The sequence below is a fragment of the Panthera leo genome, chromosome E1 (genome assembly GCF_018350215.1).
Source record: "Panthera leo isolate Ple1 chromosome E1, P.leo_Ple1_pat1.1, whole genome shotgun sequence".
NCBI classification, from domain to species: domain Eukaryota; kingdom Metazoa; phylum Chordata; class Mammalia; order Carnivora; family Felidae; genus Panthera; species Panthera leo.
In genome coordinates, this window is record NC_056692.1 from 30,445,533 (window position 1) to 30,463,941 (window position 18,409).

General features: G+C 42.4%; 1 protein-coding gene across 4 annotated transcripts in view; it reads right to left on the reverse strand.

Moving 5' to 3' along the window:
• Positions 1–291: 291 nt before the first annotated feature.
• Positions 292–18,409, reverse strand: part of LOC122206920 (phosphatidylcholine transfer protein) — a 32,700-nt gene continuing 14,582 nt past the window's right edge. For 3 of the 4 annotated variants that reach the window (XM_042916576.1, XM_042916574.1, XM_042916578.1), the window contains 5 exons: positions 9,590–9,707; positions 6,939–7,018; positions 3,617–3,788; positions 2,677–2,744; positions 292–1,545 (listed from right to left, as the gene is read on the reverse strand). In XM_042916576.1, the coding sequence (XP_042772510.1) occupies positions 1,480–1,545; positions 2,677–2,744; positions 3,617–3,788; positions 6,939–7,018; positions 9,590–9,632 (429 nt within the window). In that variant the 5' untranslated portion in view covers positions 9,633–9,707 and the 3' untranslated portion in view covers positions 292–1,479. The remainder of the gene's footprint in view (positions 1,546–2,676; positions 2,745–3,616; positions 3,789–6,938; positions 7,019–9,589; positions 9,708–18,409) is intronic. The other variant, XM_042916575.1, reaches the window with a different exon arrangement.

Here is an 18,409-nt window from a genome sequence, read left to right on the forward strand (position 1 = left end):
GCTCAGCAAGAGCCTGAGAAGATGTAGGCCTACCCTTTGCTGTCAGCAGCAATCATGCCACCAGACAAAGCCCAACGTCAAAGATAACCTGAAGACAAATGTAGCCAAATTCTAATGTCAGTCTTATCAACCCTAACCTGGGTCCATCCTACACCTGGCCTTGCATGTAAGTGCACCGAAAATTCTTTTTTATGCTCAAGTTCATTACTCAGGTTGGATGTGTCTTGCAAACAAACGAGACCCAACTGGTTCATTCTCACAAAAGGAGCAAGGTACGAAGAACACTACAAACAGGACAAATTTATGTCACGTTGTATTTATTGGTATTCAATCTGTTTTCTTCCCAGAGTGAAAACATACAGTCTGAGGTATCCCATTTTAATAAATCCTTTGCTTCTGGCTTTACATCCTAAATGTCTATGACCCCTAATCAGGGTTCAGTGCCATCACACACAGTGGTTAAAATTTTTCCCTGAGATCATTAAGGCTATGCCTTGAGCCACAGAATATCTTGCTCTATGAAAATTCAGGAGAAAACAGGAAACTGGAGGTCTTTTAGCGGTAGAAGAGGCAGACATCTTAGGTAGAATTCCTGAGAAAAAAGTTGTAGAGTCATCCAATCCACTAATTAATATTTCCCTGGTTGTGAACTCTTATCCCTTCAGAATCTCCAAACATTCTAGAAGGGAAATTCATTTTATTGCATATAAAGACACTTTATCACAGCTGTGCACACAGTATTTTGACTTTTGCAAACCACCAGAGAGCCATCATGATGCCTCAGTTTCTGATAAAATGCAGAGCAAGTGAGGTATGGTCAGCCTCTCTCCAGTGGCATGTGGGAAAGAGAATCCCAGACATAGATGATGAGAAAACATGGCTATCACATTAAGTGCGTAATCAGGCCTGCCATGTGTTTCAACATGGTTTGAAATCAAAATAGCTCATGATCTTCTACAAGTACAAATGGTGGAAAGACTTACTGGATCATCACCTCAGACCCCAGCCAAATCAACACACCAAAGCATCAGGCAAATGGACATCAGCACGTGTCTCCCAGTCTGATGCACCAAGAGTCCAGTCTGAAGGGGATGGCATCCCAGCAGCCCCTCCTGGGTTGCAAGAAGTCACATTCTGGGAAGCAGCCAGCTTGCCAGGATTGGTTGCCCTTGCATTTGTTGTTCCTCCACCCACCCATTCCCCTAAAATGGCACAATGGAATGATTGTGTTCCCTATTGAGGACTTCCCTTTTTAAAAATAAACAAGCAAAAGTTTCCCTAATCTGACCCACATTCAATAGTGGAAGAAGGCAGCCAGTCCCAGGGTGGGGAGAGTGGGAAAGGAAGCCAGGCATCAGACAAACACACTTGGGGATGATGTGTGGGACAGTGTGCAGGCCTCTGAAGATAGAATAGTGAAAGAAAAGCTGAGCATCTTGCAGAGACATCGTTCCATGGACACACCATTCGTTCCCTTTCTTAGGTTTTCTTGAGGTAATTCTGACAGGCTTTTGCCATGTCCTTCAAGAAGTTAGGAACGCCATTCTGCAAAGCAAAGAAGACTTGTCACTTCTGTGTCTTCACAGACATTACTCCTGATTCTCTGGGATGTGGCAAAGGTAAACAAAGATGCCTTGAGAATAATAAATATGACAGTAGGTCCCCTGTCCAATTTCAACAGAACGTTGCTACAGATAATGACAGAAGACCCAAGGCACAGGCGAGACTAGACAGCAGGGGACACTGTTGTATGCCTTGGCTTTCACCAGTAAAAAGCTAAGATGTTTCTGAGACACCATTTTTTGGAGAGAAAAAACATAGGAAATGGGATTGGGTTGGGTTGTGGGATTCTTCCACAGAAATCAGAGAAAGGACTTCTTTTACAGAACTAGAAAATGGTGAGGCTGTGGGGGCAAAGGGTTAGGCTATTTTATTATTTAGTCAGTGCCGAACTCCGTACAAGATTTTCCCCAGACACTGCTTTATTTACTACTACTCTACAGGGTCGGTAGTATCCATCTCCATTTTTAAAAGGGAAGAAATTGATGGCTTCCCTAGATAACACAGACAGAAGCAGGACGAGGATTCAACATCACATGTATTTGACTCAAAGCCTGTGCGCTTTTCACTCTCCAGGGAATGTGCTGAGCCCTCCCACCAAGAAGTAGGTCTCCTCCAAAGCAGGCTGAATGATTCTCATCAAGCCAGGTCCCTAGGCAGTCTGCAGTGATCCGGTACCACAGCAGTTCCCTCTCCTTACAGGGAAACAAAACACAACAGCAGTAACAAAACTGGGGGCTTCCAGGCTTGGACACATCTGGTTGTCTCTGGAGCCAGGTTAGCCTTCCAGACTCCTCCATAAGCAGGGCAGGGTCTAAAGGCCCCATTTTCTCTATAATGAGCAGGCTATTGTCAGGAGGATCCAGACAGTGATCCCAGCAGGGTGTTGCCGGCAGGGAGGGTCTGACATTCCAGCTAAGGATTCTTTGTCTTTTGTCCCAGCCTCCACATCCTGGGTGTTGGCAACCTCAGTCCTAACTGTAGTCACTCAACCAAGCTGCTTCATAAAAGAGCCTCATTAGGCCTGAGATAGGATGTCTCTTCAGCCGGACAGCCCCTTGGACTAAGTCAACATTTGTCAAACACACTTCCCCCTCCTGCCTCCTGGGATCTCACCTTGGCGACCCAGTTAATGAGCCAGGACGGAATTTGGCCACCCGGGTTATCGAAGTAATACATGAAAACTAGAGGAGAAAGAAAAGACAATTCAGGAGGAGGAAAAATGTTACAAAGACAAAAACAAACCCTGCCAACCTTCCCCTTTTAGATTCAGAAAGAAGGGAGGGGGCACAGGATTCAGGAGGACTTCTCTTCCCTGTCTCCCAGAATATTTATATGTAAACATTTTTAAATCACAGTCACAGGCACATTTTGCTGCTACTCATTAAATGCCTGGCAATGTTCTATACACTTGGATATAGTATCTCATTTAATTACTTCTCTCTTTATTACCTTCATGGTACAATGGAGTCGGTAAGAACAAACCTGAGCTTATAAATGATAACATGGAGGCTCCGAGAAGTTAGGTGGCATGTTCAAGGTGACATGTGAAAAGCGTCAGAACTAAGCTTCAGATTTTGCCTCACATGCAAGGCCACACTCGTTCCAGTACTGTAGGCGGCTGCGTATGCCTACTCTGCTCACAGCTTTTTTCCACGTGGGCTGGAACTCCAGAGAAGCAAGTCCTGAGTCTCTGGGTTTCTGCTGGGCAGGAGCTGCGTCCTCAGAGACAGTGCTGCCAGCCTTCTTGCCCACCCTCAGGCCCAACGTATGTATCCCGAGGACCAATCTAAAGTGAGAGTTTCTAAACCTTCTGGCTCTAATTTCATCTAGACAGTGCAAGAGTCAGTAAAGAATGGGCTGAGTCAGATCTAAATGTCCCCCATGCACTCAAGTTTCTGGGGGAGAATGGAGTCTCTCTCCGGGTGTTGTCTTCTACACGTGCCTGTTCTCTGAACTCGGGGAATAAGCACCATGAATTTTACGTGCCTCACAATCAGCATGGCCTTGATACAGGTGGCCCTGGTCAGTGCACCAACATGCACCCCGGCCTTACCTTTGCTTCCCTTCTTGCCATCACTCTCGATTGCGAGGCTCTGCTTGTACCGATTTACCCGGATCACACCAGGCCTCTCGGCAAACTGCGGCACAGAAGTGCTCTGGGCCAGGACCACATGGATCTTCCGCCCTTCCACGTCCAGCTCTTGCCGCTGCCGGATGTAGATGTACTGTACTGCCAGTCAAGGCATGATATCAATGCCAGCCTTATAGATGGGCAGAAGGAAACCCCACAAGCCAGAGGCAAAGGGAGAGGACTCTGTTCCTCTCACCTGGCATTTGTTCCCTTATACTGTTACTTCACTTCCTTGCCCTGTCTCTCTACCTGCACTGTAAGATGGTGTCCCATACTGTCTGATGTTCTCATTTGACAGCATGCCTTACCTACCTGTGAACGAGTCCTTGATGCTTTTAATTATATACAGAAACCCCTCCTCCCTTCTCTAAGAAGGCACTGTGAGGTATCAGAGGTTTGATCACTCATCAGCAGTGTGATTCTGCATTGGTTACTCCCTGTTTCTGAGGCTAAGTTTCCCTCTGTAGGGAAAGGGGGTTACACTGCTCAGCAGGCATGCTTGGTGGAGGCACTGGAGAAACCAGGGCAGGACAGGCACCCCATAAACTTTGTCCTGCCCTCCTCCAAAGCTCTAGTTGCTGACTTCTATGCACAGAGGATGGCCAAGCAATGTTACTTACACCTGCTGGTCATAGGAAGAAACCTAAGCACCTGAATGTTTAGTAGGTAGATGTCCCCTCTGGGTCAACATTGATTCACCAAAAATAACAAAGCCATTTCATCTCAATAAACACTTGTAGAACACTCACTATGTCTATGGCACTATTCTAGAGAAGATAATTTAATCCTAAGAAACAGTGAGAGTTACCATTTATTCAGCCATTACTATGTGCTTTACATGTAGCACCAGTTTTGATCCTGAAATGGTCCCTGTGAGTTCAGTGTAAGTATCCCCATCCTACTGATGATAAAATTGAGGCTCAGAAAAGTAAAGAAACTTGCCAAAGACCCATAGCTCAACTGGAACCTGAATGCAAGCCCAGATCTGGCCCCCAAACCTAGTTAGACTTTCATAGCTAGACAGGCCTCAATAGAATTTTAGGTTTTGCACTAGAAGAAATTCAAAGACTAAACAATTAAAAAAAAAAAAATCACCCTAAGTATAACACAGTTATACTTACTATAACAGCAACAACCATAGCCCCATGCCACCTCAGAGTCTCTGCAGCACCCACAGTGGTCCCAGCCTTCACTCAGACAGCCTGCAGGATGGGCTGTTGCCCCTGCTCTCTGTGGACTGACGAGTAAAGTTCTTAAATGTCTCGGGGGAGAAATGAATTTGCTTTGGCTCTGGCTTTCCTCCCCCAGGCCTCTTTCCTCACAGCCAAGATTGTCCTACTCTCTCCTAAAACTTGCTCAGCTCATGTGACAGATATCACCTGACACTCCATTGAGGAAAAATCAGCTGATCTATTAAGACTTGGCAAAGGTCTTCAAAGGGTTGGGAGGTTGCTGGACCTTCCATAGAGCCTATGAACAGAGAACCACCAGGTCACTGAGGTCCAGAGAAGCGAAGGGACTTTTCCAAAATCACACAACAAATCAGGGAATAAGCTCACATTCAGTCTGGGATCTCTGGCTCAAAATGAATGTTCTTTTCCACTGCGCTATTCTCTGTTCTCAAAAATTTAACCCTTAGTGGAGAGACATATGTGCATATAAGAAACTCACTGTGGGACTGTGGGGCCTGGAAATCCAATTAAATAGAACTTCAAGTAGCCCCAAGCGTCCACTCCTAAGACCTACCCAGCAGTGTCACAGTGAGGTCAGAGAGATGGACTCATGCCCTGGTCAAGGTCACCATCTCTGGAAAGAGCTGCACCCAGGTCCAGAACCTGCCTCTGCCACCCACTAGTTGTGTAAACCACAGCAAAGTTCTGACTTCTCTTTGCATCAGTTCCCTTGACTACAACATGAGGATGATGGAACTCACTTTGCACAGTTGTTGGTAGGATCAGAGGTAACCACATAAAACCTAAGAAGTAATCCACGATCTGTTGAAATATGTACCATGTGTGTACCAACTACCTAGCAGTATGCGGGCAAGAAATAAACCCTTAAGGGGCGCCTGGGTGGCTCAGTCGGCTAAGCGTCCGACCTCAGCTCAGGTCACGATCTCGCAGTTCGTGGGTTTGAGCCCCGCGTCAGGCTCTGTGCTGACAGCTCAGAGCCTGGAGCCTGTTTTGGATTCTGTGTCTCCCTCTCTCTCTGACCCTCCCCCGTTCATGCTCTATCTCTCTCTGTCTCAAAAATAAACAAATGTTAAAAAAAATATAAAAATAAAAATAAACCCCTAAGGATTTTATAATCTGGTTGGAGCCAAGGTAAACACATACACTTAGAGGCCAACACACACACACACACACACACACAATTTCTATAAAACACACCCGCATGCTCCTTCTCTTTCTTGTGAATAATTATTTAAGAACATACAAACTTGTATAATGTCAGAGCTAGAAATTCAGTGGCTCTCCAAACTTTTTTTAATCCACAAGACCCTTTGCTGAAAGGATCTTCTATGGAAATTCAGTGTGTAAAACACTTGACTGCTGTGATTGAAGAGGACAGTGAAGGGGTGGAAACCTCACCCCTCAGTCATCCTGCCCCCACCCTGCCTGTCCTTGAAATTCCATCCCCCATAGGAGGCTTATCCTGAGAGGGCCTCCTAGAACCTTGTAGTGTTAGCTAAAACTCCCCACATTCCATTCAACTGCTTTAATGATAAATGAGGAAACTGGGGAAGAAACATATCCCCAGTACCCAGAGCCAGCAGTCAAGGAGGGATCGCTGTGGGGTCACTCAAACTGGAGAGGAGATGGGGAGAGCTGGAAAAGTGAGGGTGTGAGTTGCAGTCCCCACTCTGTATGTATGCCTCTGTCACTTTACCTCCCTGGGTGCTCACTTCCACCTCTAGATCGAGGGAATTTGTAAACACTAGAAGAACTTCTCTCCAGGTCCCCATTTCTGGAGCCAACAAATTCAAGCCTTAGAAAACTTTCCAGGAAAGTCTGAGCTGCCCTCCAGTGACCACAATCATAGACGCACCACATGGTCAGGCCCAGAAATCACACTCTGAGGTCTCCAAAAGCCACACAAGAAGCAACAGCTTCAGCAGATGTTTCTGCAAGAATCAAAGGACAACACTGTCCACATTGCCATGGGCATGACACCACTGGGCAATAGCCAAGGGGCACAGAAACACTTAGGAAGTCAAGTAGTGATGTGCCTTGAGAAAGGATACATCTCGGTTGGACATGGGAAAAGGGTACTTCACTTCCCAGTAGACCACGGTTTCTCCATTGCATTCCTTTTCATAGAGTTCTAAGGAGAACAAAAGAAGTTAATGTATCTGGAAGCTTTCTGGGCTTCATTTAACAAGAAGCCTAGGTGTGATTATCTCTGAGGGTAATGATAAACCACTAACTCATAAGGCACAGAACTCTAGGAGAAATAAGATTCATTAATGCTAAAAGCTTGTTGCCCAAGAGCAGAGTCTAGTAGACATTAAAACACAGTAAAAATAAAATAACAAAATGTGTCCATTGTATAGCACAAGCAAGATTCTCAAATACAATGCAATGGAACAAAATCAGGCATCCAAAACTAAACGTTCAGGTTTTAAAATCAGGGCAGCCAGCAGATGTCACTAGAGTACCAGTAGTTTTGCTTTTGATTTCTCTCTCTGGATTTCTTGACCTATTACAGCTAGCCCTGAACTGAGTCACCCAGTCTAGTGCGTTCAACTGGGAAATGAAGGTTCTAGCCAGGGCAGTGTCCTTCCTAAACAGCTAGGAAGTGGCATAGCTGTGGCTAACCCTAAGTGTCTTGCTTCTCTCCCCTGTTTCTTTACACACTGCCACGACTGCAATGACCAGATTCCCTTAATATTTGATCGTTCTATATTGTGCAAATAGCAGCTAACTTGGCTGGAGAGAGCAAAAGCATTCAATGGCATGTACACCCTCTGACCCCAAGCTGTGCAGTATGCCTTCATACTAAGCATTTATTTAAAGAAGGAGGCAAGCCAAGGCTGCTGAAGTAACCATGACAGACCCTTAAGGAGATGCTGATGGGGGAAAAGTATTCTTTAATTCAGCTTTGGGAGGAAAATCTGTTAGAAGACCATGGATTAAAGAGCTTGCCCATTGGTGCCACAAGAGACTAAAGACAGCCCTTGAGAGGAAGGGAAGAAGTAGACATCTGTGACCTTTGCATACTCAGCATCACCTCCCCCTTCTTGAACCAGTGATCTCCATTCTCCTTCACCCTTCCCCTCCTTGACTATGCGGTTTAAGCAGGACTGACTCAGCATTAATTTCAGGGCTGGGAAAATGAGCAAGATGTGGCCACAGTGATTCATTCGGGGATGGTGCATCTGGCCAGGGTCTTACCTTGTGGTTTAGTAAAGGCCCTCAGGTAGCTCACAGAATATGTAGAAGGACCAGAGCCGGGCTTAGAACCTCAGGATTGTTCCAGAGAAGCCAAACTACTGCTGCTACCGGACTAGACACCATAGTGTGAATGGCTGATGCCAAGTACCAAACATCAGAGGCTCTGCAACTGTTTCTCCCAGTGTCAGACACCTTAGCCCTGACCATCACCAGAAAATTGATTTTGGACGCTGCAGTTCTCTCTCACATTGAAGCTGCATGTGTGTCTTACTGGCAACATCTATATTACATCCCTGAGGAGACTGGGACAGAGAACATCTGGCTTCTCCCTTGAATGGACAAGTATCACAGTTCTTCCTAGATAGAAAGGGTACTGGAAAACACTAGGAGACCACAACCATGACAAACATCCACAGGAGGCCATGAGAGCAAATTGTGGGGCTCTGGCTGCCGTGAGCAGGAAAGTGGAATGCTCCTTCCTGTTCCTGTGGGGTTATTATTTATATGGTTAGACTATAAGCCTGGATCTTCTGGTGGCCATCTTTGCCATGACATAAGAATCTGCCTGAGAATTAGGTCAACTCAGAAGAAAACTGAGTCGAGATGGAGAAGTTATTTAAGCATTAGATGCAGCTGTCCTAGAAGTCAGATACCCCTGGACTTTTCAATGCCATGAAACCAATAAACTCTTTTCCATTTCTTACACTGGCATTTGTTAACTTTTTGTTGCTTGCAACCAAAAGTCCTGACTATAGCAAAGGTCTTTCAGAGTTTACATGCACCTTGGCTAGTTCTGCAGTTCTCTTCCACTGTGACTGATTTGGCAGAGGCCACTCCCACCTTTAAGTGACAGGAGGAACCCCTATTTAATGCCTTTCACAGGTGGCATTCTCCTTCAGGGCATCACCCTTCCCCTCCTCCTTGACTTTCAGGGCAAAATCTAAGAACTGGAGCCTTGGAGCTCTGGACCTTCCTCCTCCCTTAGCTCTACATTCTGCTACCCCAATAACACAATAAAACCAAACTGCTCACAGTTTTTGAACATACCATGCTGTTTCATGCCTTCCTCCCTTTATTCATGCTGTTCCCTGGGCCTCAGATGGCCTCAAGCCCCCCATCCCCTCACCTTCTCACCCTCTCACCTATATGCATTCTTCTTGTTGATAAAACTTTGATTCAACTTCCAAAACAAAGCTCGGACACCACCTCCTCCAAGAAGCTGCCTGTGACTACCTAGATATGTGAGATGATGTTGAACTTACAGTGAGAACAAAGGAGCCCCCAGAGCAAACTGGAGAGTAGCAGCTAAGGGAATGCAAGGAATCACAAAGGAATCACAAAGGAATCACGTTTCAGCCCAACACTTAAGACTTTCATGCCAAAATTAAAAATAAAACATAACATAGTAGAAATTGAACCTGTTGCTTTCTACTAGCTGGAATAAGTAACAATAGATTCTACTTTCTAGATTTTTTTTTTCTTAATAATAGACGTTATTCACCTTTAACATATTGGTCCCACTGTTTTCTGTAGTCTAAGTCCATGTAGACATCTGCAAGTAAAGCCGGAGGGCAGTCGTCCAGAACACCAAAGACTTTATACTCATAAAGTCCAGTCTGCTGTAAAAACAGAACAGGCAAAACAATCTATTGATTTCCAAATAGACAGCCGGATGACACAGCATATGAAAAGCAGATGTTCATACAACACCAATTATTGAGGTACCTCCTCTGTGGTCTTGGTAACACAATAATGAAAAAGCAGATGAGGCCCCTGCTCTAGTGGATCATACATTTATTGTAGACATTGGTGGTGGTGGTGGCGGTGGCTATAAATGCTATCTAGGTAATTTGAATTGTATATAAGGAAAGTTATGTCATCAGTGGTGCCTGTTTGGGGGGCAAGGGGTGTCCTATGTAATCAAGTAATAAGGAAAGACCTCTATGAGGGATAACCTTTATCAGAACATCTTATTCTAAATATTAGAAGAAACCAGCCATGGGAAGGTAAGTAAAACCCATTCCTGGTATAGGGAAGACCTTCACATTTATGAACGTTCATGCTCAAAAAACAGGAAGTCATAAGATCCAGAGAACTGTAGATTGGAGAGGTGGTAGGAGCTGAGGTCAGAGAGACAGTGGTGTCCAGACTCCACAGGGCTTTGTAAACCAGGGTGATGGGATAAAGATTTTGTTCTAATTACTAAGGAAAACCAATGAGTGACTTTAAACAGAGGAACACTAAATAAAAAGATGATCCTTGATGCTTGGTAGAAAATAGATCATAAGGGAGCAAGGAGATGGTTTGAAGACCAGTGCAATGGTCTTCAGATAATGGTTCTGCAGATAAGAGATGATGGTGATTTAAACAAGGAGGTGACAACAGTGATTGAGAGAAGTCAGTGATTTAGGGTTATATTTAGAAGTAACGTTAGCAAGAAGTGCTGACAGATTGCCTGTGGAGAAGAGAAAGTAAAGAATTACTTAGAACCTCTGCTTGAACTAGGTAAATGAGAGATCCATGCTCTAAGATAGAGAACACTTGGGAAGAGGTGATATGTGAGCTATGGGGATATCAAGAATTCTACTTTTGAGTTTAAGATGCTTATTAAACATCCAAGTGGGAGTGTCATATAGGCAGCTAATGCTCAGGGGACAGGTTACTATTTTAGATATCCATGGGGCATAATGAAACCTAACACATTGTTTTTATCAATGCCAAGAAAGAATCTGTCAACAACTTCCTTTTTATGTAAAGAACTTGTGTATAAAACATCAGCTTCAAATCACATTAGTCCTCTTTATAAAAAAAAAAGAGAGAGAGAGAGACCATTTCTAGATTCCAAAGGATGAGAGTTCCTTCCCCCCCCCCCCCCCCACCCCCCACCTCTGGCCTTTTTTTTTTTTCCTTCATGCGAGACCATATCCTCCTCTGTGAGGGTTCTGGGGCTAGAGTTGGCCATGTTATGCATTTCACTTTCCCTACAATGGCAACTAACAATTCCTGACCCTCCTCTTGCCTAAAGGCTTTACTGTTAAGATTAAACCAAAGGCTTTTAGATTAAGTTCCATGCAAAAGCAAACAAATAAAACAAAAACGATGCTTTTAGAATGACACGTTCTTCCATGTGCTAAAGCAATGTTATTGGCTAATCGAACATGTGAAGTCAAGAGGTAAACATGGTGAAGCTTTCTAGAGATCTTGAGGCTACAAGGGCTTCCCGGCTCAGGGGGCATAACCCAGGGCAAAACATATCCTAGTTTAAGAATCTCATCTATCTGTTAAATTAACTGGTAAGAAATGGAAGATGCAATTGAAATGGAATTCATAAAGTTCTTCCAGCTCTAAAAGTATGTGACTTTATACCAAAGGTTTCCAACCAGCAAATGACAAACTAGCAGATTTAAACACCTCACATGCTGTGAGCACAGCACGCGAGGTATTTAGATCTGCTAGTTTGTATACCCCAAAAGACAAACATCAGGAGAAACACCTCCTTCTCCCTCCTGTGCCCTCCCCTCACACAGATGGGAAGATAGTGAGGGTTTATACATACTCATACATTTATTAATCATCTCTGGAAGAGAGACAGTTCCCTGTTCAGGAATGCTGGGGCCCCATTTTCTGTACATACTGAGCAAAAGGGATAATTATGCATTGAGATAATGATCTCAGCTTAAATGAGTTAACTTTGGTTATCTGGATAAATTAAGACAAACTGTTTCCTTACACTGCTTCCCTTCCCCTTCTGAATTTAGTTACTGTCCTTAGTGACCTCAGTCCTATACATATCACAGAAAAGAAAAACAGAAAGCCCTCTTAGAAAGAGAAAAATAAAACGATGTGATTTACTTGAATACAGAAGAACGAACTATTGTTACAACTTCCTTTAAACACTCCCTTCGTGGCAGAACTGAGAAATGCCAGGACTCCAGAGGAACAAAATGCTTGGTAACACTTCCCTCATCTATCAATAAAATGTTCTTTTCAAGTAACAAACAGCCCACCAAAATTCTTGGATCAAGGCACCTTTTCACCTATTATTTCTTTCTGACAAGGATCTCTGCAAACATACACACGATTTTACTTTCCTTTAAAAAATAAAGTGAATTTTTTATAACTGTAGAAATAATATTCATTATAGGAAAATTGGAAAATGCAAAAAACTGAATAAGGAAAATATAAATGACATGTAACCCCATAATCCACAAAGATCTATTGGTAATATTTGACATTATTTCTTTTAAGTACATAAATACTTCTATATGTTACAAAATCAGAATAATATGGTTTAAACAACTTGTATTCTCTATGGAGAGATCAGACCTAATTTAATTACTCTCATTCAGTCCTTCGTTTCTAATATTTTTACAAATATAAATATTGCTGGAATAATTATTATTTCAGATGGACCAACTTGGTCCATAATTCTAATTTTTTTCATTCTTCCTTAGAGATAGATTTTAGTAAAGGTTCTCTATGCTTTTTTATAAGTTTAAGGTTCTTCATGCTTTTTATAAGGCTTTAAGAATTTATACCAATGTATACTCTTGCCAATAACACAGGAACATCTCATCAGGATTGGGTACCATTGTTTGTGCAAATAGATAGGAAAGGGAATAAAGCTTGGCTTGATTTGGGCAAAGTTTTTATTACTGATGTGTAAGATCTCCTTAAAATTAGAAATATAAACTTTCTGCATTATGTGTAAGATTCAGTAGATGATTCAATAAATGATTCCAAATAAGTTTACTCAAGAGATTCTTGGCTTTCCTGAAGCTCCTCCAGAAAATCATTTGTAAGAATGTCTCCATTTATTTATCATGCTGTAAAACTTGGTGTATATTTTTCTAATTCTCCATGTATGAATAAAATTGAAAAAAAATTATTTGGTGGTAGAGAATCAGTAAATACCTTGTGTAGAATACAGTGACCAGAAGAAACAGAAGATTTACCGTAGCACAGCGTGCCTTCTTTCTTGCTAAGAGAACCTCTGTGGCAATGTACACAACTAATGACTTTGCCGGTCTCCTACACTGGTTTGACTATGGCTATTTGGAGCTACAGCAGCTATTTTGTAATGAAGAGGTACAAAACATGAGGAGGAAGACTAAAAAGACTCATTGTTTTACTGGCATCATTGATCAGCTAAACCAGTGTCATCAACTACTGACCCCTGCTCTACTTGTTAAATGAGAAAAATAAACCCCTCTTTGAGTCACTGTTTGTACAGTTTCCTGTTACTTGCAGCTAAAAGCAACCTTAATTGATAAAAATGATCCTTTCCAACAATGAATTTTACAGGAGTCCTGTGATTTGGGGGAACAGTGAAGGTTAAGAAAACTCCCCTCTCCTTTGTGTTCCAGAAAAGAGCTTGTTGCAAAGAACCATCATTCCCCATAGGACTTAGATAAGACTCCCAGATGCTGCCCTTGTTTACCTGTGACAAGGCCAGACACAGACGCTCTGAATTCCCTTACATTGCCTCATAAATGATTAGCTGAACTGCTTGTCCCCACTGATCCGCTCAGAACAAAATGCTTGTGAACCAGACTGGTTAAGTTTCTCTCATTCTTCCCCTAAATGTTGGCCCACCCTCAGGTTGAGCCAGCATACAGCCCCTCCTGAGAACAGATTAGCCTCAGGGCAAAATATTCTCTGATCTACTATCCAGGCATGCCACCTTTTATCTCACTTCCTCACACTGGTTTCTCACCTTGTTTACTCATCTCTATAAAAGAAAAACTCTCTTTGCCTCATTCTTGAGACATTCACAGATCTTATGGTCAAAGCGTTCTCCCTATTACAATAATCTCTCTCCCCACTTTGCAATAATCCTTTTGGATAAAAGTCTCTCCTTGTGAGTCCAGGTTTGTTTTTACTTGGCATTATTACTCTAAAGTAGAAAAGCAGACGGCCAGAATAGTGCTGATAAGACTTAGATGCATTTACAAGGAGAAACTATTATGTATAAATCCATTAAAACAGTACAGAAGTACATAAGCATTGCTACAATGCATTGTCAAGGAAGAGAGGGAAGAGATCATGGCCAGTGTTAATCAACAGTAAGTATATTTAATTTTGCATATCTGAAACTCCACACACTGTTATAGAAAGTGCCACCTCCTTCCACTAGGTCAGAAAAAAGTATAATTACAAAAAATTAACAAATTTTATTATAAAATTATAAACTTGCTAGGACTTACTGTATCCTTGGCCCTGGGAAGAAATCGGGCATACACATATTCTTGGCTTTTGAGCTTGGAACATACTTCCCCCTGGTGATGTCAGTAGTCATGCAATAGCCATGCATTCTGTATTTGAAGTTTTCTGGTCACTTTGACCTGCTATAAATTATTTTACTAATACTAGTAATTGTTCAGTTTTCAGTTTTATATTCATTACCTCATGTAATCTTTAACAGAGTTCTGTGATAGAGATGGGGATGTTAGTGTTATCTCCATCTTTATGTGAAGAAATTATCTCAGGCAGGCTAAATTACTTGCTTGAGTCCCACAGCTAGTACTTGGGACAGCCAGAAAGAAGGTGATATGGGCCATTCTACTTCCTTCAGTGTCTCCTGTTTAGCCCTACTGTCTGCACATTTCCTTCAAACCACTGTTCCAAACCACAATCTAATGATTAAGATAAAGAAGACCCATCACATAGCATCTTAGAGCCAGAAGGGGCCTTAGACCTTTACGTAAAAGAGGTCAGTGACTTGCCAAGGGTCCCACTGATGAAGCTGTTGGTTGCAAAGGCTGGACGGGAACCTGTTCCTTCTGGTCCCCAAGCCAGTGCTCTTGCTCCTTCCCTGGACCACCCAGAATGGACCGCCCACTGAGATGCTCCCCTGAGGCCTTAAGCCTGGTGTTTGTCTAACAGGCCTCCAAGCAGCCAGAGGAATATTTTTTAGATGCCTCTTCTGTAGAGATTCAGATCCAGAGCAGGAGATAGGCAGGAATGGGAAAGGATGAATAACAGAACTTTCAACGGACTAGTGCTTTGCTATCTTTACGTGTATTATTCCAGAGTCATCTCAAAAACCAGAAAATACCCCATGGTGGTTACCGCATGGGCTCAGAGTCACAACCCAGTAGGGTCAAAGCTCTTCTACCCACTAGCCTTGCTTTCCTCAGCTGCAAAGTGGGTCTAATGAATTTGTACTTAAGGGGATGATTATGAGGATTGTGAGCTAATCCATCTAAAATTCTTACCATTGTGCCTCACACATAAGTACTTAGCAGATATTAGATGTCATTGTCATTCATAAGGTGGGTACAATGATCCCCTTTTCCATATTAAATAATTGAGGATTCAGAACTGTAACATAATGCACATTTTTTAGAGAAACTAACATCTATGGAGTATGAAGCCAGGCACTGTGCTTGGTGATTAATACATAATATAATCCTATGAGGTAAGCATATTATTATCTCCACTTTATAAATGAAGAAATGGTGGAGGTGTGGGGACAGGGTTTGGCAATTTGCTACTGATCTCACTAATCAGTAATTTTTAAGATACTCTGTTATTCTGGGACACTTGTCTAAACATCAGATTGTTGTATTTCTTAGCAGTGCTGATTCAAATGCACAAAAGAACTGGACATTTTATTTTCAACTGCATTCATAAGGTTAACATATTTTGAGAAACACTACTGCCAACAGCACACTTATTTGTCCTGAGCAGGATAAATTCTGTAAGAGCTCATGTGTTTACATATGAGAAATGCCAAAATGTCACAATGTTTGCATTTGACATTTGCAGCTCCCTCAGAGGACTAATCTGTTAGACCTCCTTTACCTCTCCCCCACCTGATCCAGAAAGGTGTCACCCCGTCTCTGTAAATCATGATGTTCATCTGCATTGACCTCACTGACTGGGAGACAGTCTTGATAAATCACATTTGTCTCATCCTGAAAATGCACCTCTGAGTGTGTGCTGAATTTTCTTAACCTCTCAAAGAAGAGCTCATTCCCATTCCGCAGGAGGGGACAAGATCTCAACTATGACTGTGGAAGCTGACCAACTCCAGCCACTCTGTGGCAAGTAAACAGGCTCTGAAGTTATGAAAAGTAAGCATTTTTCACCAAAGAGCATCAATTCTAATGACAGGAATCAAGCTACAGCTGCCACTTGGAAGGGTGTATCAAGATAAAAAAAAAAGGCAGTTGTGGGGCGCCTGGGTGGCTCAGTCAGTTAAGCGTCCGACTTCGGCTCAGGTCATGATCTCACAGTTCGTGGGTTCAAGCCCCGCATTGGGCTCTGTGCTGACAGCTCAGAGCCTGTATCCTGCTTCAGCTTCTGTGTCTCCCTCTCTCTCTGTTCCTCCCCCACTCATGCTCTGTCTCTCTCTCCCCTTGAAAAACAAATAAAAACATTTAAAAAAAAAAAGGCAGTTGAGTAAATCTGATTTAATATTTTAGATCTCTCTACGAAAACATGGCAGGTTTAATCCCTAAGGATTGCACATAGCTAGGTAAGATAATAATGATGGCTAACATTCACTGAGTGCTTATTGAATACCGGACACTGGACTGATATCGGATTATCTCACTTAATCCACACAATGATAATATGAAGTGTGGCTCATTGGGAAACCCATTTTTCAGACAAGGAAACTGAGGCTAAAGGAGTTCGGAGAAATTTCTGGAAAAGGCAAGTCTACAGAGACAGGAAGCAGATTGGTGGCTGTCTGGACTGGGAATGATAACAACCACAAGAAGTGTCTTTTGGGGATATCACAAATGTTCTAAAATTAGACTGTGATGAAGGCTGCATAACTCCATAAATTTACTAAAATTCATTGAACTGTACACTTAAACTGAGTAAATTTTATGGTATACAAATGATACCTCATTAGAGCTGTAAAAAAAAAAAAAAAAAAAAAAAGTCTGTGAAACTCACCTAAAGTCACTCAAATAATGACCGTAGAACCTGGCCTTGCAGCCAGTGATCGGACAGCTGAGGTCACGGTCTGTGATACTGCCTCTGGATTGTCACTGACCTCTCCAAACATACCATTGGATAAATAAGAAAGCTGTTGAAGTGCATATAGTTATAGCGAGGATGACCGTATTATTTATCATTCCAACCAGCATACTTTTGAGAGTGAAAGGGATGTGGTAAAAATATCACCAGGACAACAGGTATAAACCAGGCCTCTGGGGAGTATATTGGGTAGGACATATACACTTAGCTATGGCTCACAACAAAAACCATTTAATTTACTGTGTGTTTCAAAATGTATCTTCTCATTGGATCCCCATACAAATTTGGCAGAACAGGAATTATTTCCACTTTACAGATGAGGAATCTGAGAACCCAGCTAGAGTCTCAGGCTCATAAATCCTAAAATGACCGAGCAATCAGGTGTCAGAAACATACTTTAGTCAGGTGATGCCAAATCTGTCCTGTTGGTTATTTTTGAACAGTCCACAAGCTAAGGATTGTTTCTGCATTTCTAGGTGGTTATATAAGCACCTACATAATATCTTCCATTTTGCCTCTTGGCCCACAAAGCCTCCAATATTTACTCGCTGGCCCTTTACAGGAAAAGTCTGGTGATCCCTGCTCGAGACCATTGCTACCACCACTTCCAAAACATACAACTCCGGAAAACTCTGAACTGCCAATGAGTCGTACTGCAATTACACATGTAAGAGAGGAAACTTTGTGTCGTAGTCATATTTACGTTTTATTTTGAATCACATGGGTGTTTACTGTGCAGGCTCAGACCACCCTTCAAAGTAAATCTGCCCATCTTGAGCACACCATACGGGACAAATACAAAAAAAAAAACACCTTAAATATACCCTATTTATTTATTTTTTTAATTAACTTATTTTTAATTTACATCCAAATTAGGTAGCAAAATATATCCTATTTAAATTCAGAAAAGAAAAAGAAAATCTTGACCTATAGAGGAACATAGATGCAGATTACACCAGACATCTTGTCAGAAACCATCCATGTAAAACAAGAGTGGAATAAAATACATAGTGTATTAAAAGAGAAAATCCACCAACCTAGAATGCTGTATGCAGTGAAACTGTCCTTCAAAAGTGAAGGAGAGGGGCTCCTGAGTGGCTCAGTCAGTTAAGCGACATACTCTTGATTTCAGCTCAGGTCATGATCTCTTGGTTCGCGAGATTGAGCCCCACGTTGGGCTCTGTGCTGACAATGCTCTGATTCTCTCTCTCCCTCTCTCTCTGCCCCTCCCCTGCTCACCCTTGTTCTCTCTCAAAATAAATAAGTGAAGGAGAAATAAAAAGTTTTTCAAACAAATAAAAACTGCAGGAATTCAGCAGCAGACCTA